The sequence below is a fragment of the Scomber japonicus genome, chromosome 5 (genome assembly GCF_027409825.1).
Source record: "Scomber japonicus isolate fScoJap1 chromosome 5, fScoJap1.pri, whole genome shotgun sequence".
In the NCBI taxonomy this organism is placed as follows: Eukaryota; Metazoa; Chordata; class Actinopteri; order Scombriformes; family Scombridae; genus Scomber; species Scomber japonicus.
In genome coordinates this window covers 5,094,781-5,114,310 of record NC_070582.1, presented here as the reverse complement: position 1 = coordinate 5,114,310, position 19,530 = coordinate 5,094,781, and the positions used below count along the sequence as shown (strand labels likewise).

The 19,530-nt window shown below is 41.2% G+C and overlaps 2 protein-coding genes across 2 annotated transcripts in view; one reads left to right on the top strand and one right to left on the bottom strand.

Annotated features, from left to right (window-relative positions):
• The first annotated feature begins 4,478 nt into the window (after positions 1-4,478).
• si:ch211-218c6.8 (uncharacterized) lies at positions 4,479-9,462 on the top strand. Its single transcript, XM_053319459.1, has 5 exons — positions 4,479-4,788; positions 4,887-4,985; positions 6,610-6,668; positions 7,698-7,985; positions 9,174-9,462. Exons 1-5 carry the CDS (start codon positions 4,479-4,481, stop codon positions 9,198-9,200), a joined length of 783 nt encoding a protein of 260 aa, XP_053175434.1. The 3' UTR covers positions 9,201-9,462.
• Positions 9,463-12,202: 2,740 nt separating this feature from the next.
• tph2 (tryptophan hydroxylase 2 (tryptophan 5-monooxygenase)) overlaps positions 12,203-19,530 on the bottom strand; it is an 8,352-nt gene continuing 1,024 nt past the window's right edge. Inside the window, 8 exon segments of the mRNA XM_053319457.1 lie at positions 12,203-12,377; positions 13,304-13,437; positions 13,879-13,974; positions 14,595-14,721; positions 16,557-16,666; positions 16,668-16,693; positions 17,427-17,623; positions 18,911-18,978. Of these exon segments, the coding sequence (XP_053175432.1) occupies positions 12,203-12,377; positions 13,304-13,437; positions 13,879-13,974; positions 14,595-14,721; positions 16,557-16,666; positions 16,668-16,693; positions 17,427-17,623; positions 18,911-18,978 (933 nt within the window).

Below are 19,530 nucleotides of genomic sequence, written 5' to 3'. Positions count from 1 at the left end.
ACTTTTAATGGAGCAAAAAATGTGCAAAAATCAGCTAAAAAATGGGGTCCGAAAGAGAACAGCAGCACCCATCTGTAGCTGACATTACAACAGCACACTGATGAGCTTTTATGGGCTCTTGCTCCTCTGATGGCTTTTTCTCTCTCATTATATCGGTTCTCCAGTAGATCTATAGACGGATTTCTGTATACAAGGAATTCCGGAGCAGGAGATAAATAGCTGATAGATTATTTTAAAAAGTATTATTTTGCTTTGCTAGTAATGTTTGAGAAAAACTGCTGTGAAAAATCAATAATTTCTTACTGCAATAATCATTAAAAAAATCAGATCAAAATGTTGGAGGAAGTGACTTATGGAGCTTTATAGTGTAGTATTTCTAAAATAGGGGTCTGGCAGCATTATTGACTAAAGGCCCATTTATGCTCAACGTTAAATACGGATACAGACGGAGCCTTCTGTCCGTGCTCTGCGTTCATTTCGTCCGTATTTCTCATAGACTGTATAAAAGAAATGGACGTAACATCCGTGACGTCACCCATTGGTTTGTGGACTGCTGCTCGGAAGCCAATAGTATCGAATCTAGGCAGCGCCATCTTGAAAATTTCAGGTGCATGCTGGGAAAAATAAAAACACGGATTCTACTTATATGGGCATGAGGCGGAGTCATGGACGGACGTATGGGCGGGACCAACGGCGGAGCGGGGAGGCTGCGATTGGTTGCGAGGGCTGGATTTCGAGGACATTGGTCAATCAACCTGTCAATCACAACGTAGCCACGTAGCCTGCTTTATCGTCAAAAATAAAATCAGGGAGGCCAAAATGTCCCAAATGAACATCATACTGCATTGAAGAAGGCTTTAAACTAGCGATTGAGACCATAAACACATTTTGAAAACGTTTACTGAGGTTAGAAATCAAGTGAGAAGTTGGTGAATTCTCCATTGACTTGTATAGAGACGGTCACCCCCTGGTGGCCTTTTGATAGAATGCAGCTCTAAGTTACTTCCACATTGGCTTCTTTTCAGAGGACCAGAACTCCCGGCCTGGTATTTCTGCACGTTTCCATAAAGATTACAGATACGTACCATACGGAGCAGTACCACCGGAAACCATGGGGGGGCAGTGTTGCTGTCACTACTCAATACGTAGCTCTAGTGAGACACAAAGAAGAAATAACAATGGAGGAACTTTCTGAGGAGAGGTTGTACGAGTTGGTTAGAAACTTTAACCTTCCTGTCACCCTCCCCTCTCTTTCCTCCCTTCCTTCCTCCCTCCTTCTCTCTTTCTTTCCCCTACCTTCCTCCCTTCCTTCCCTTCTTCCTTCCCTCTTTCCTACCTCCCACCTTTCCTTCCTCCCTCCCTTCCTCCCTCCTTCCTTTCTTCCTTCGTTCTTTCCTCTGTCCTTTGTTCCTTCCTTCCTCTTTTCCTTTCTCCGTCCCTCCCTCCTTCCTTCCTTCTTTCTTTCTTTCTTCCTTCCCTCCTTCCTTCCTTCCTCCCTCCCTTCTTTCCTTCCTTCTTCCCCCTTTCCTTCTTTCTTCCTCCTTTCCTTCCTTCCTCCCTTCCTTTCTTGACTCAAGGACAACAGGAGGGTTAAACCTATCGTTTTTGTCTTTTATGCAAGAGGAACATTATCAATATCTCCTCCACAGTCGCCATGTTTGTTTTTGACTCGGTGCTGCCCCCTGGTGGATGTATCGGTTAACATCCATGCCAACGTAAAGGACGCATGGAAGTATGTGAGCAGTATACACAATACCCCATAATGAGAAAGTGAAAAAGGTTTTTCAGAAATTCATGCAAATTCCACACTTATACACGTGATATTTCAGTTTTTTTATTTTTTTATTTCTAAAAACCCTTTTGGCTTTGTCATTATGGGGTATTGTGTGTAGATTGATGAGGAAAAAAAGTGAAGGGGTGTGAATACTTTTCCGGGTGCACTGTACATATAAATATTTAAATATAACTTTGAGCACATGTTTCTCATGTTCATAAAATGAAATTAAAATATCAATATAGTTATAAGATAGGCAGCATACTACATTAAAGGAAGTGTGTGTGTGTGTGTGTGTGGAGGGGGGGCTTATATTGCCCCAGGGCCCCGTAATCAGTAGGTCCGCCCCTGCATAACTTTTTACGCTGTAAACACTTTCTCTTTTGATCCAGGAAGCAGAGCTGGCAATGCAGTCACATTCAACCAATGACCTGCAGATCAAACAATTGGTGCAGATTTAATTTGGTTCTTTTTTTTTGACTCACTTCTGCGACCGAGTTCAGGAAACAGCTGCAGCGACTCATTCAAGGTAAGTCCGACCTGAAAATACGCTTTTAACACTCTGGAAATGATTTCAATGTTGCTGCTAAGTTGTTAGATATCGGACTGTAGAAGTTACTTTTAGTTGTATTCACGCAGAGTAAAGTTAAAGTAAGTTCAGCATCTCAGCAGTGGAGCCTCCGTGTTTAGTTTATAACCAAAGTAGGTTACAGAAGTATTTACTTAAAAGTATTTCCTTATTGCTAAACGCAACTGAAGTAGAAGTACAAATACTGCCATAGACGTAAAAGTCCTGCATGAACAATCCTACTACAGTAAAAGTACTGCAGTATTATGAGTGATGTAGTATGCAGTATTACAGTAAAAGTACTGCAGTATTATAGTGATGTAGTATGCAGTATTACAGTAAAAGTACTGCAGTATTATGAGCGATGTAGTATGCAGTATTACAGTAAAAGTACTGCAGTATTATGAGCGATGTAGTATACAGTATTACAGTAAAAGTAGTGATATATTATTATATATGACATCATTAGATTATTAATAGTGAAGCATCAGTGTTAGAGCAGCATGTTACTGTTGTAGCTGCTGGAGGTGGAGCTAGTTTATACTACTTTATATACAGTTAGCTAGTTTATACTACTTTATATACAGTTAGCTAGTTTACACTACTTTATATACAGTTAGCTAGTTTACACTACTTTATATACAGTTAGCTAGTTTATACTACTTTATATACAGTTAGCTAGTTTATACTACTTTATATACAGTTAGCTAGTTTATACTACTTTATATACAGTTAGCTAGTTTACACTACTTTATATACAGTTAGCTAGTTTATACGACTTTATATACAGTTAGCTAGTTTACACTACTTTATATACAGTTAGCTAGTTTATACTACTTTATATACAGTTAGCTAGTTTACACTACTTTATATACAGTTAGCTAGTTTATACGACTTTATATACAGTTAGCTAGTTTATACGACTTTATATACAGTTAGCTAGTTTACACTACTTTATATACAGTTAGCTAGTTTACACTACTTTATATACAGTTAGCTAGTTTATACTACTTTATATACAGTTAGCTAGTTTATACTACTTTATATACAGTTAGCTAGTTTACACTACTTTATATACAGTTAGCTAGTTTACACTACTTTATATACAGTTAGCTAGTTTATACTACTTTATATACAGTTAGCTAGTTTATACTACTTTATATACAGTTAGCTAGTTTATACTACTTTATATACAGTTAGCTAGTTTATATTATTTTATATACAGTTAGCTAGTTTATATTACTTTATATACAGTTAGCTAGTTTATATTACTTTATATACAGTTAGCTAGTTTATACTACTTTATATACAGTTAGCTAGTTTATATTATTTTATATACAGTTAGCTAGTTTATACTACTTTATATACAGTTAGCTAGTTTATATTACTTTATATACAGTTAGCTAGTTTATATTACTTTATATACAGTTAGCTAGTTTATACTACTTTATATACAGTTAGCTAGTTTATATTATTTTATATACAGTTAGCTAGTTTACACTACTTTATATACAGTTAGCTAGTTTATACTACTTTATATACAGTTAGCTAGTTTATACTACTTTATATACAGTTAGCTAGTTTAGTCAGTGGTTCCCAACCTAGGGGTGGGGCCCCTCCAAAGGGTCAGCAGATAAATGTGAGGGCTGCTGAGATGATTAATGGGAGAGGAAAGACGAAATAACTAAGTTCTGATACACAAATGTGTTTTCAGTTTTTGGACTTTTTCTCTAATCTTTGATTTTTGCTGAAATATTGGATCATTTGAACATTTATTGAAATGAAAGCATGTGAGAAGTTTAGAGGGAAAAATCACTATTTGGTGGAGCTGTTAACAACTCATAGACATCTGAAATGTGAGCCTGACTACACACTGCTTTTTGTAAGACGTCAAAAGACAAAAAGGTTTAAAAGCTTTTTTTATTCATTCACAAGCGCCTCCTAGTGTTGTAATTCAAAATGCTCATCAATCAGAAGTTATTAAAGCAAATTAAAATCATAAAACTAACATTACAATGCAATACATCACAATATGTAGTTGCTTTAGTCATCTCTGTCTTTTTCTCTGTAAAGCATTTCTGTTGATTTGACATTCGAGTAAAGAAAGCTCATTTCTGTTGTTTCCAGCTATTGAAAATGGCGAGCACGATGCCTGTGGACGACATGGAGGGGAATGAGTTGTTGCAGCTGCTCGATGCATACTGCTGCATGAGGTCAGGGCAGAGGTCCAAATGGGAAAGGATCATCACCTGCAGCGATCGCAGCATGGACACACCAGCATATTTTGAAGGATTGGAGTCAGACTGGAGTATGATTGAGTTCGATAGCATGAGCTTACCAAAACGTGAAGGATTGGATTCAGTCAGAGGAAGGAGTCGGTCCAACAGCCCTCGTCACACGGGCATAGAAACAGATCATATAGTATTCCAGTCAGCAGGTGGGGCAGGTAAGCAGCATTTCTTCCACAGAGTTTGACTCATTTTCATTCTTCAGTTGAGTTTTTTCCACATTGATCATTTCCTATCAAATGCTTTTTATTCTCAGGTAAATCTTCAGACAGGACTCGGACGGTCGTGGCAGGTCGGCTCGTGGAGATCGCTGACTCGGCACCGATCCCCGACATGCATGTTGAAGACCAAGACGGTGAGCGTCTCTCGAACTTGGTTATGAACTGATAGTCGTACATGCATATTAGTTTAGTGATTTTAATTAATGATGTGATTGCTGACTGCAGGTCCTTTAACCTTCCTGTCGTCCTCTCGGGTCAAATTGAGATAGGAATAGATTTTATACTAATTTCCTGGATTCATTTTCAGCTATTTAACAGTTAATTATGAGGACTTTTTTTATAGAGAGAGGTTGCAAGTTGGTACAGATGATAAGAAATAAAAGCAGTGAAAAGTGTTTATGTGTCAAACCACAGACTAACAAATCAGGTTGTGTGAAACTCTGTAATGAGCACATTTCCTGTTCCCTGCTGTAGCAGTCACACCGCAGCTACTTTTAGGAAATTAGAGCAAAAAACCAGATATGGTAATATATATCATTTGACACACAAAACTGAACACTGAAAACTGAGTATTAGTCTCTTAGGCCTTGGTAATATATCAACATTATAGACTAGATATCGTCTTAGAAGTTGGATATCTTAGTATCGTGGTATAGCAGAAGTGTCTTTTCCTGGTTTTAAAGGCGGTGTTACAGTAAAAGTATGTAATTTTCTGAACTTAGCCGATTCTTCTAGCTGTTCTCTTATTTGCCTTTTATTCACTTTGTCATTATATTCACATTACTAATGATTATTTGGTGAAAGCACCAATAGTCATCCCTACAATATTGTTCTGATATCGATATCAAAGTATTTAGTCAATAATATTGTAATAATTGATTTTATCTATATCGCCCCGCCCTAGAACAACTACATATGAACCCAAACATAATGAGTTCTGATTTTTAAAAATAATTTGCATTAAATTGCATCATTCTCTCTGTAAAACATCCTAAAGATAAACAGTTTAACACCAGCAAAGTACTCAGAAATGTAAAAGGAAATTAGTAAAATGAGATGTATCTTTATTGATCCAACTAGGCATGGGCCGGTATGAGATTCTGGCGGTATGATAACCATAAGCAGAAATATCACGGTTTCATGGTATGGTGGTATTGTGATTACAGCTCTAAAATGTTCCTAAAAGGAAGAAAAATAAAGACGCACGTTAATTTAACCTGAATATACACTGTAATGACAGTGTGAGGGGTCGTGATACTCTACACTGCAGCTGCACCACCTGAGGGATGACACCTGACAGAAGATTTGGTGGTTTTGGTTATTGTGGCTTTTTCAAATCGCAGTATACCTTGAAAACGGTTATCATCCCATGCCTAGATCCAATTCAAATTCACACAAGCAGTATTTATTATTTATATAATAAAATACTATATACAGTAGAACAATCTCTCTGTGTAAATAATTCTGCAGTATGTAAATGAGGAGTTGTAAAATAAGCCGACGTCTCTTCATCAAAGCTTTTCTTTCTCCTCACTGTTTATTTTATTAGTGAAGATCAATAGAGAAACAAAACGCAGGTATTATTAATATTAATGATACAACGTCTGATCTCGAGTTAACGTGCTTCTCTGCAGCGGAAACATGCATCATGAATTTGATTAAAATGTCATTGAACCCGAACTCTCGTTTTAACAGTATTTCATGAAGCGATCTGCTCATGTGTGTCAGTTTTTAATCAGTTTTCTTGTTTTGCTGCAGAAATCGTTCAGAGACTGGTGACGTTGCTGAAATCATCTGGGGATAACATCAATGACAAGGTGTGACAAGCTGAGCGTATTATTCAAGATTTGTCAATGCAGCCCGCTTTTAATACACTTTAGAGCCACGAGAAAGATTTTAATTGAATTATTATTCATTAATCATGTGATTAACAACTTTTTTTTAAAGCTAAATGATGAAAATTCTCTTGTTTCAGCTTTTTTAGGGCTGCGTTCACACTGCAGGCCAATCTGATTCAACTCTGACCTTTAGGCCTGACTGTCCGCACTGTTTTTATAAAGTGTCCAAATCGGATTTGGCTCTGTTCAGACTGGGCCACATTAATGACCAATCTGACAGGTTGCCATGGCAACATTGTCAGAGCGGAGGCGTCTTTGTGTGATGTCATATAATTGCGACAGCGACAACAAACCCTCAAGCTTCTCTTGAACCGAGCCATCTCCCCAAAGATTAACAATATGGTTTGGTCCTCTGTCCATGGACTGATGTTTACGACGTCCTCCGTTGCCTCCAGTAATATCACCTAGCAACAACAACTGGAATAAGTCCTCCAGTGATATCACCTAGCAACAACAACTGGAATAAGTCCTCCAGTGATATCACCTAGCAACAACAACTGGAATAAGCGCGGTTCTGGTGTCGCATAGAGTGACGTAGCGTAGAAACGTAAGCATAGAGACGTCACGGACAGTAAAATCAGATATGAGTGTTTGGAGCTGTTCAGACTCAGACACATCTGTCCAAATGTGATTTGAAACTTCCTCCCAAAGGTGGTTTCAATCTGGTTTGCAAAAATCGGATCTCATGTGATTTATGACTGTTTAGACTTCAGCATCTGGTTCCAATCTAGATGGGCTAAAAATCGGATTTTGGCTTGCAGTGTGAACGTAAATTACATTATTATTGTGAACCTAAATGTCTAATCTCTATAATCTTTAGTATTTTATGACAATAAACTGAATACTTTTGGGGGTTTGACTGCTTGTGGGGAAAAAGCTAAATAATAACCATGATTTCCTCCCTAAAACTCTTATATATAACATCAGATGCCCTTTCTGTCACATCAGATCAAGCAGAACCCGTTCCTCCAGCAGCAGCTCAGCTCCATGACCTACGACACGTTTGCTAAGTTGACCTCCAGCGTGCAGAGCCTCGTCCAACCGGAGGGCCGGGCGGCGGCGGCGGCGGCTGCAGCGTCTGATAGGAGGATCCAGCAGCAGAAGATCGCCTTGGCCTTCGAGGTGACCAGCAGGCTATCGGCCATGGAAGTCATCCCAAGGAGGAGAGTGCTGAGCTTTGCCGATCAGTACATCCAGCAGCATCACCAGGACTGGCTGCAGCAGCAGGGAGGCTGGGTGAGATTCAAGATTCAAGATTCAAAACTTTATTGCCATGTTGACATAGTCGATTGGAATTTGTTGCAGCGGGTCTCACAAATACATCAACATTCACTCTCAGCATACCAGGATAAAAACAAGTGCATAAATAAGATAAATAAAATCCAAGTAAAAGTAAAAATAGAATAAAACACAAGTAGATACATAAGTAAAAATAAAACAAAACAGGAGCAATAAAAATGAGCAAGTAGATATTGAATTTAAGAGAACATGAAACAATAAAGTTTTTAGCCCTGATTTAAAAGAGCTGACAGTTTGAGCAGACATCAGATCAGCATAGTAACTAAATGCTGCCTCACTTTGTTTGGTTCTTGTTCTTGGGACACACAACAGCTCGGTTCCAGATGACCTGAGGGGCCTGGATGCTTCGTAGGGAATTAATAGATCTAGCATATATTTTGCAGGCAGGGAGTTCTGGTCCTCTGAAATGAGGCCAACGCGGAAGTAACTTAGAGCTGCATTCTATCAAAAGGCCACCAGGGGGCGACCGTCTCTATACAAGTCAATGGAGAATTCACCAACTTCTCACTTGATTTCTAACCTCAGTAAACGTTTTCAAAATGTGTTTATGGTCTCAATCGCTAGTTTAAAGCCTTCTTCAATGCAGTATGATGTTCATTTGGGACATTTTGGCCTCCCTGATTTTATATGTGATGATAAAGCAGGGTATGCATTAGGGCGTGGCTACATCCTGATTGACAGGTTGATTGACCCAATGTCCTCGAGATCCAACCCTCGTAACCATAGCAACCTCCCCGCTCCGCCCACGGCCCCGCCTCATGCCCATATAAGTAGAATCCATGTTTTTATTTTTCCCAGCATGCACCTGAAATGTTCAAGATGGTGCTGCCTAGATTCGAAACTATTGGCTTCCGAGCAGCAGTCCACAAACCAATGGGTGACGTCACGGATGTTACGTCCATTTCTTTTATACAGTCTATGCTATTTTGGTCCAAGACCGTTCAGTGTTTTGTAGACCAGCAATCAGATTTTAAAATCTATCCTTTGACTCACAGAAAGCCAGTGTAGTCGTGTAGTGTAACCACAAAAGAATGAAAACACTTTGTTGTTGTGTTCAAAAGGTGAAAAGGATGAGGATGTTAGTCAGGATGTTTCTGAGCGTTCTCTGTTCTCCGTCTCATACAGAAGGAAGCGTTTGAAAACGTCGACTGAGCTGCGACTGAGAGGAAGAAAACCTGCAAGGATGCGAAGGTCATGATGCTGTGAACATCTCTAACATTTCATTTAGTTTTTACCTTTTCAATCAGATGACTTTTTTTTTTTTTTTACACTGATTTTTTTAAGAGACAGGCGGTAAAACGGCTTGTTAATAGACAGAGGCTGAACTGAGGGGGCTGCAAAACGGGCCAGTATAAGATAAATAAGGAGTTTTTAACTGTGATATTCCTGTAGAGCCCCAAAATATATAAATATAGAGCTGAAGATGAGCAGAATAAGTCCTCTTAAATGGTTTTAAATAAGAGAAATAAGGGTACTTGGTCCTTACCCTAACTCAAATATGTTAGGAGTCCATTGTTCTGATTTCAGTGTGATATTAATGTGACAGTGACACGGTGCTATAAGAAATCCTCCAAGGCCGAGCTTGACTCTATCTGAAAGGTTGTTTAGTGACGTCTGAGCTTAACTGGAGACATTATTGCCTCAAACTTACTACTTTTTATAAACTGTGTGGATCATGAGGTACATATATATGATCTAAATTTACCCATTAAGACTTTGTGAGATCATACCTGTTTGTGTAAGTGTCCATTTTTTCAGGCAATGACAATAAATGCTTTTTTAACTTGTGTGTGTTTTTGCAAGCTGTAGAGAAAGGGTCAACTAAACAGCGTGCTCTTTCTCTCTTAAAAAGATAATTATATTTTTGTTTTGTATTTTTGTATTTGTATAATTGTGTAATGGATTAAAGAGTGTGTATAACTGCTTCAATGGGTAACAATGGTTAATGCTCTCTATCTCTTCTGCCTTCCTGTTGTCTTCAACTTTTGTCCTCTTGGGTCAATTTTTACTGTTAAAGCATAAAGTGTAAATAATCACTCAATTCTGTGTGTTAGACCTTTTTTAGTCAGCTTCATTCCAATTTATTACACTAATTTGTGGAAATTATGCTCATTTTAATAAGATTATACCTCATTTTTGAGTTAAATAAAAGCAGAACTGTAAGATCAGAGGAGAATATGTTGATGGATTATGACAAACTGATGAAGTTCAGTCAGGATACAGTTTTTAAACCATTTTAAATATTTGTCCTGTTGGGTAAAACTTGATCCAATCTGGTTTGACTGTTTATAATAAAGCAGAAAGTACAAATTAGTAGTTAGTATTGAGGATTATACTTGCAAAGGATGTAGTATGGAACCATCCATGTGATTTTCAAGCAATTAGATGAAATAAATCCATATTTCTGATATAAAAGCAGGACGACATGAGGGTTAAGTGAGCTGTGCACAAATTTCCACCACAAACCTGAACCTGAAACGCTGAATCTGAACCCTAAATCAGGCCTTTAACCCTCCTGTTGTCCTCAGGTGAAGGAAGGACAGGAGGGAGAGGATGAGGAAGGGAGGAAAGAAAGAAGGAAGGAAAAGAGTAAGGAGCGAGGGAGGGAGGGAAGAAGGAAGGAAGGAAAGGAGGGAGGAAGGAAGAAAGGAAAGAAGGAAAAGAGTAAGGAGGGAGGAAGGAAGGAAGGAAGGAAAGAAGTAAGGAGGGAGGGAGGAAGAAAAGGAGAAAGGAAAAGAGGACGGAAGGAAGGAAAGGAGTAAGGAGGGAGGAAGGAAGGAAGGAAAGGAGTAAGGAGAGAGGAAGGAAGGAAGGAAAGAAGTAAGGAGGTTGGGAGGGAGGAAGAAAAGGAGGAAGGAAAAGAGGACGGAAGGAAGGAAAGGAGTAAGGAGGGAGGGAGCAAGGAAGGATGGAAGGAAGGAAAGGAGTAAGGAGGGAGGAAGGAAGGAAAGGAGGGAGGGAGGGAGGGAGGAAGAAAAGGAGGAAGTAAAAGAGGACGGAAGGAAGGAAAGGAGTAAGGAGGGAGGGAGGAAGAAAAGGAGGAAGTAGAAGAGGACGGAAGGAAGGAAAGCAGTAAGGAGGGAGGGAGGGAGCAAGGAAGGATGGAAGGAAGGAAAGGAGTAAGGAGGGAGGGAGCAAAGAAAGAGGGAAGAAGGGGAAGAACGAAGGAAAGATTAAAAGATTAAAGAAAGAGGGAGGAAGGAAGGAAAGGAGGAACAGTCAAAAAATGTCCTCAATGAAGAAATGTCCTCAGTGTGATGGTTTAAATGAAACTGTAACCATAGAAACAAAGACACACACACACACACACACCAACAAGAAAACAAATAAACACAGAGGAATATGCTTCACAACAAACATAAATAGTTTTTTTTAATGCATCATATTTTACACTTTTATATTTCTTCTCTAAATATCTGCACTGTACAGGAACCAAAGTCACAAGGTTTCCACCAGTTTCCAAACATTAACGTTACAGGATGTTTTCTGCTGTTTGATTATTTAGTTTGTTTGTTTTGTCCACTTTGGATTAAAAGTAGGATCGTCATGGTGAGCTTTGACTGTGTGTGTTTTTTTTTAACCCTCCTGTTGTCCTCGATGAAAGGGAGGGAGGAAGAAGGAAAGGAGGGAGGATGGAAGGGAGGAAAGGAGGGAGGAGGGAGGAAGGAAAAGGGAAGGAAAGGAGGGAGGGAGGGACGAAAAGAGGGAGGGAGGGAGCAAGGAAAGGAGGGAGGGAGGAAGGAAGAAGGAAGGCAAGGAGGGAGGGAGGGAGGAAGATGGAAAGAAGAGAGGAAGAAGAAAGGGAAGGAGGAAGGAAGGAAGGAAATGAGGGAAGGAGGAAGGAAGGGAGGAAGGAAGAAAGGAAAAGAGGAAGGGAGGAAGGAAGGAAAGGACAGAGGAAATAAGGAAGGGAGGAAGGAAAGGAAGGAAGAAGGAAGGGAAGGAGGAAGGGAGGACAGAAGGAAGGATGGAAAGAGAGAAGGAGGGAGGAAGGAAAGAAGGAAGGGAGGAAGGAAGGAAAGAAGGAACAGTCAAAACAGACGGGTTCAATTTGACCCGGGAGGACGACAGGAGGGTTAAATCTTTACAATGAGAAAAAAAAAGAAATGGGGGAAAACCTGCAGGAATCATTAGTGAACGGTTTAATTTGAGCTTCATATTCCCATGTAGGTGTTCATCTTCCCCAGAGCGTCGCACACGGTGTTGAGGTCGCTGCGTAGGTCCTGCACCACGTTCTCGATGCCTCTGGTGTCTTTGAGCAGGTCGACGCTCTGAGTGTACGGGTTGTAATACACGGAGAACGGCCTCTTTATCGTCTTAGCGAACTCCCTGTCAGAGCGAGAGAGAGAGAGACAGAGAGACAGAGAGAGCGAGAGAGACATAGAGAGAGAGAGAGAAACAGAGAGAGGGAGAGGCAGAGAGAGAGAGGGAGAGACAGAAAGAGAGAGGCAGAGAGAGAGAGGGAGAGACAGAGAGAGAGAGAGAGAGGGAGAGAGAGAGAGAGGCAGAGAGAGAGAGAGAGAGAGAGCGAGAGAGAGAGGCAGAGAGAGAGAGGGAGAGACAGAGAGAGAGAGAGAGAGAGAGAGAGAGAGAGAGAGAGAGCGAGAAACCTCGTCAACACAGCGGAGACAGAGCATCTCATAAAGTGAATTCAGACATTTTCTTCTAAACACATTAAATAGGTCATAAATGTATTTCTAAAAAAGGTGTAAAAAGCATTTCAACCATTTAGATTTGAATTGTGGAGCTAGGCTTCACAAACTGTGTTTCAAGATTTCTGTGTTCAGGATTTAGTGATTAGCATAAACCCGCCCCTGCTGCTGTAGAGGTATAAATACATTCACCACACACTACTACTACTACTACAGTCTACAGTTAGCCAGTTAGCTGAGTTAGCCGCTGAGTTAGCCACCAAGCTAGCAGCCGAGCTAGCAGCAGAAAGCTCTCAGACGTAGCGTCCATGTTTCTGGTAGAGGTGGTGACTTTGATTGACAGGTGACACTTGGTAGGGGGCGGGGTTTCAGCGGACTCGGCGGCCACGCCCACAGCGTTTGGGAGCAGAGAAAGAGGCTGATTTTTACACAACTTTGAAGCCTAATTTCATATATTTGGCGATTTTTTTAATCATTCAAATTTGGCAGGGTGGTTAACAACACACTTTTCTGTGATATGTCAAACTCAGAACACATATTTATTCTTACTTTACACGGACTTTAAATGTGTCTTAACTAATCCAGGCTAACATGCTTGTTTACCTCATCTTCTCCTTGGCCTCCTCGAAGCTCTCCGAGACAAAGTAAACGTCCTGGAAGGTGGTGATGAGACACTCCTGGTTGCAGGTCGTCTTCGGGTCAAACATCTTCACACAGGCCTGGTCAGACAAGGCATGCTGGGAAAAAAACGGGCCGCAACAAATTAGGATAAAAGGAGTCATGTTTTCAGTCATTGTTCAGTCAAAAAAAGTCAAATCTTTGCTGGCTGCAGCTTCACTTTGTCAAGATATTTGAAGACGTATTGTCTCTTTTATTACATGTAATGTAATGTAATGTAATGTAATGTAATGTAGTTTATTTATACAGCCCTTTATAACAGTCCTTGCGGTGTGCCAAAGTGCTTTACAGTAGGTAATATAAATAAAGAGAAAAATAAAAACAATTAAAAACAATAAAATAACAGTGAAAGCAATGAAATACAACAAAATCGAATAAGATAGAATAAGATAAAATAAAATAAAATAAGATAAAATAAAATCTTTTATTGTAAGGGACAGTGTGTGTGTGTGTGTGTGTGTGTGTGTGTGTGTGTGTGTGTGTGTGTGTGTGTGTGTTACCCTTAGTTCTCCGATAGACGACAGTAAACCGGCTCCATAAGCTCTGAGCTGACCGTCCTGTTTGCAGAGTCCAAACTCAATAGTGAAGAAGTAACACTGTTCAGGAAACACATAATACCATTATTACTATAAAACATCAGGAGGAAAGAAGGAGGGAGGGAGGACAGAAGGAAGAAAGGAAAGAGAGAAGGAGGGAGGAAGGAAGAAAGGAAAAGAGGAAGGGAGGAAGGAAGGAAAGGACAGAGGAAAGAAGGGAGGGAGGACAGAGGGAAGAAAGGAAAGAGAGAAGGAGGGAGGGAGGAAGGAAAGGACAGAAGAAAGAAAGAAGGGAGGAAGGAAGGAAGGAGGGAGTGAGGGAGAAAGGAAAAGAGGAAGGGAGGAAGGAAGGAGAAGGGGGGAGGAAGGAAGAAAGAAAAGAGAGAAGGAGGGAGGAAGGAAGGAAGAAAGAAAGGAAAAGAGGAAGGGAGGAAGGAAGAATAAAGGAAAAGAGGAAGGGAGGAAGGAAGGAAGGAAGAAAGAAAGGAAAAGAGGAAGGGAGGAAGGAAGGAAGGAAAGGACAGAGGAAAGAAGGAAGGGAGGAAGGAAGGAGGGAAAGGACAGAGGAAGGGAGGAAGGAAGAAAGGAAAAGAGGAAGGGAGGAAGGAACGAAAGGACAGAGGAAAGAAAGAAGGGAGGAAGGAAAGAGAGAAGGAGGGAGGAAGATGTGTTAAACTCACGGTGGCCAGTTTCTGAACGTCCTCGTCCGACGCTCCCAGAGACGCCAGGCCGATCTCCTGAGAGAACTGAGCAAACTTTGGATCCGCGAGCAGAGGAACGTGACCCAGCAGCTCGTGACACGTATCACTGAAATCACAACAGAAGAAGAAGAAGAAGGAGAAGAAGAAGAAGAAGAAGAAGAAGAAGAAGAAGGAGAAGGAGAAGAAGAAGAAGAAGAAGAAGGAGATGAAAGAGGAGAAGGAGAAGAAGAAGGAGAAGAAGAAGAAGGAGAAGAAGGAGAAGAAGAAGAAGAAGAAGAAGAAGAAGAAGAAGGAGGAGAAGAAGAAGGAGAAGAAGAAGGAGAAGGAGGAAAAGAAGAAGAAGGAGAAGAAGAAGAAGAAGAAGAAGAAGAAGAAGAAGAAGAAGAAGGAGAAGGAGGAAAAGAAGAAGAAGGAGAAGAAGAAGAAGAAGGAGAAGAAGAAGAAGGAGGAGAAGGAGAAGAAGAAGAAGAAGAAGAAGGAGAAGAAGAAGAAGAAGGAGAAGAAGAAGGAGAAGGAGAAGAAGAAGAAGAAGAAGGAGAAGGAGAAGAAGAAGGAGAAGGAGAAGAAGAAGAAGGAGAAGAAGGAGAAGAAGAAGGAGAAGAAGAAGAAGAAGGAGAAGAAGGAGAAGAAGAAGAAGGAGAAGAAGAAGAAGAAGAAGGAGAAGGAGAAGAAGAAGGAGAAGAAGAAGAAGAAGAAGGAGAAGAAGGAGAAGAAGAAGAAGGAGAAGAAGAAGAAGGAGAAGAAGAAGAAGGAGAAGAAGAAGAAGGAGAAGAAGAAGAAGGAGAAGAAGAAGAAGTAGAAGAAGAAGAAGAAGAAGAAGAAGAAGAAGATCACAGCAAGTTTGTTTCTTATTTGTTTGTAGCTCTTGAGTTGGAACCTTCGTGTCCTTCCTTCCTTTCTTCCTTCCTTCCATCCTCCTTTCCTTCCTTCCTTATTTCTTCCTCCATTCCATCCTTCCTTCCCTCCTCCCTCCCTTCCTTCCTTCCCTCCTTTCTTCCTTCCTTCCTTCCCTTTTCTTCCTTCCTTCCCTCCTTCCATCTTTCCTTCCTTCCCTCCTTCCATCTTTCCTTCCTGCCATCCTCCTTTCCTTCTTTCTTCCTTCCTTCCTTCCCTCCTTTCTTCTTTCCTTCATTCCTTCTTCCTTTCCTTCCTTCTTCCCTTCCTTCCTTCATTCCCTCCTTCCTTCCCTCCTTTCTTCCTTCCTCCCTTCCCTCCTTCCTTCCTCCTTTCCTTCTTTCTTCCTCACTTCATTCATTCCTTCTTTCCTTCCTTCCGTCCTTCCTTCCCTTCATTCCCTTTGTCCTTCTTTCCTCCCTCCCTTCCTTTCTTTCCTTTTTTCTTCTTCCCTTCCATCCTTCCTTCCTTCATTCCCTCCCTCCTTCCCTTCCTTCCTCCCTTACATCCTTCCTTTCCTTCCTTCCGTCCTCCTTTCCTTCTTTCTTTTTTCCTTCCTCCTTTCCTTCTTTCTTCCTCACTTCATTCATTCCTTCTTTCCTTCCTTCCGTCCTTCCTTCCCTTCATCCTTCTTTCCTCCCTTCCTTCCTTTCTTCCTTCCTTCCTCCTTTTTTTCCTTCTTCCTTTCCTTCTTTCTTCTTCCCTTCCATCCTTCCTTCCTTCATTCCCTCCTTCCTTCTTTCCTTCCTTCCTCCCTTCCATCCTTCCTTCCGTCCTCCTTTCCTTCTTTCTTTCTTCCTTCCTCCTTTCCTTCTTTCTTCCTCGCTTCATTCATACCTTCTTTCCTTCCTTCCGTCCTTCCGTCCTTCCTTTCCTTCATTCCATTCAACCTTCTTTCCTCCCTTCCTTCCCTCCTTCCTTCCTTCCATCCTCCTTTCTTTCCTTCCTTCCTTCCTCCCTTTCATCCTTCCATCTTTCCTTCCTCCTTTCCTTCCTCCCTCCTTCCCTTCCTTGCCTGGAGGACATCAGGAGTGTAGGTGTACTCACGGTTCAGGTGTGTAGAGCGGGTCGGTGCTGTGACGGACGTACTGAGTGCAGTTGAACACTCTGTACGCCAAACCGGCCAGAAAGTCTCTAGGAGACAGATAACCTGCGACCCGGTCGGACCGTGAAACCCGATCTCTCTGGAAGACACAAGAAACCATTTTTCATCTTCAAATCCTCGACTAAATGTAAAGATCTGGTGAAGACAATTTATTTTATTATCTTTTAATACTGTAACTGTGTTGCTGCTATCTTGAGCTCAATGGGACAAACCTGGTTAAATAAAATTAATAAAATTTAAAGATAAGAGACATTCACATTCTTTCCTCTGTCCTTCTTTCCTTCCTTCCTCCTACCTTTCTCCCTTCCTTCTTTCCTCTCCTTTCCTCCCTTCCTTCCTCCCTCCCTCCTTACTCCTTTCCTTTCCTTCCTTCCCTCCCTTCCTTCTTCCTTCTTTCCTCTGTCCTTCTTTCCTCCCTCCCTCCTACCTTCCTTCCTCCCTTCTTTCCTTTCCTTCCTTCCTCCCTCCCTCCTTTCCTTCCTTCGTCCTTCCTTCTTTCCTTTCCTTCCTTCCTCCCTCCCTCCCTCCTTTCCTTCCTTCCTTCCTCCCTTCCTTCTTCCCTCCCTCCCAACCTTTCCTTCCTTCCTCCCTTCCTTTCCTCAATTCGTTCCTCCCTCCTTTCCTTCCTTCTTTCCTTCCTTCCCTCCCTCCTTTCCGTCCTTCCTCCCTCCTTCCTTCCTTCCCTTCTTCCATCCCTTCCTTCCTTCTTTCCCTCCCTCCTTTCCTTCTTCCCTCCCTTCCTTCCTCCCTCCCTCCCTTCCTTCCTTAACTGGAGGACAGCAGGAGGGTTAAAGGGGATCGTTTGGTGAGACCTCTGAGGAACAAGGAGACGTCCTCCAGCTGCGGGATGTTGTCCTCTCGGTAGCCGCAGTGTTTGCTGAGCAGCGGCAGGTTCTTCAGGTATTCTCTGCAGGCGTGCGTCGGGTACAGTTTGGTGAGCTCTCTGAAGACCACGCCCCACGTCTTGATCTCCTCGGGCGTGTACTCGATATGAGGGATGGGCTGTCCGCTGGGGTGGAGCACCAAAACACAGCATCACATGATTTACTGAAACTCAATGTTAAAATATCGTTGATCAAACTTCTCTGTGCAGGTTGATACATGATCTTAACCTTCCGGTCGTCCTCCTGGGTCAAATTGACCCCGTCTGTTTTGACTGTTCCTTCTTTCCTTTCCTCCTTCCTTCCTTCCTTCCTCCTTCCTTTCCTTCCTACTTCCTTCCTCCCTTCCTCTCTCCCTCCTTTCCTTCCTTCCTTGCTCCCTCCATCCTTCCTTCTTCCTCCCTTCCTCCTTCCTCCCTCCTTTCCTTCCTCCCTCCTTTCCTTTCCTCCCTTCCTTCTTCTTTCCTTCCTTCTTCCTCCCTTCCTTCCTCTCTACCTCCTTTCCTTCCTTCCTTGCTCCCTCAATCCTTCCTTCTTCCTCCCTTCCTTCCTTCCTCCCACCTTTCCTTCTTCCTCCCTTCCTTCCTTCGTCCCTCCTTTCCTCCTTCCTTCCTCCCTCCCTCCCTCCCTTTCTTCCTTCTTCCTCCCTTCCTTCCTTCCTCCCACCTTTCCTTCTTCCTTCCTCCCTTCCTTCGTCCCTCCTTTCCTCCTTCCTCCCTCCCTCCCTCCCTTCCTTCTTCCTCCCTTCCACCCTCCCTCCTCCTTTCCTTCCTTGTTCCTCCCTTCCTTCCTTCTTCCCCCCTTCCTTTCCATGTCCCTGCTTTCCTCCTTCCTTTACTTGAAGCGTTTACCAACTACTGTGTTAACAGTGTCACGCCTCTTGTCAATCGGATGTATTTGTCTTTTTTGAATTTTGACAAGATAATTGAACTTCCTCAGAACAGCGTCAGACATAAATGATCATTTAAAGCAGAGTATTTTAAATGTATTAAAACATGTTTGGACACATTTATTTGCTTTAAAATCATAATATTTAAGTATTCAAAAACTGCGGCTCAGACAAGTTTTTAAAAGGCTGCTTAGGTTTATCTCCTGCTAACAGAATTATGATGTGGAAAAAAAAGCTGTAGCTCACATGTCCATCATTAAAGAATAAATACATTTTCATAAATTACAATTATAAACAGTTTTTCAAAGACATATTTTGACAGGAGACAACTTTAAATTAACTACCTGCTAGTTGTGAAAGCTCATTTGTACTTCAGTCATTAGATGTTGTCTTTTATATTTCATAATACATAAAAACTAACTATATCATTTAAATATGTTTAAACTTATTATATCCTCTCTAATAATAAAAAAAGAAACATTTCCATAGGAGGTGAACATGATGTAAATGAGATAAAGATGCTTACAATTTATAATTCATAGCCACCTCCACAAAGTATTTCCTCCTCTCACGGTAAACATTATCCTTAAAGCCCTGGCAGGAAGAAAAAAAGAAGAAGAAGAAGAAGTCAAGAGATCAGCTGCAGAAAAAGTGACTCAACATCTTTTTCAGCTCATTAAAATACATTTACATAAAGCTGCCACACAGGAGGTGAAGCAGGTCAACTTTTTGTTAGGTTTTTTTTCTGAATAATTAAAAAGAAGAAAAACATCTGATGATTTCCTGAAAACATTTTACTTTTCTGTCTCTTATATCTAACTCTGCTTCTTAAGGTAGCTTTTTGTTTCACTTTTTTTTGGCACATTTACTGTTAATTTCAGAGTCATCGCTCTCCATCAGGTGAAAACAAGCAAGAAATTGATGCTAATATTGTATATAGTTTAACACCTCAGTCATTACAACTTAATAATATCATAATGTGTCTGTGGCTGAGTGTCTGGGGAGGTTTTCTGCCCCCTAGTGGCCAAACAAGGTAATTTAAATCAATGTTTCACAGAAGTTCGGTTTTCAACAACACAAATAAACTTCCCCACACACCTCCACTCAACCCTGCAGCTCATCACCTCTGCTCTCTTTGTTTCAAAA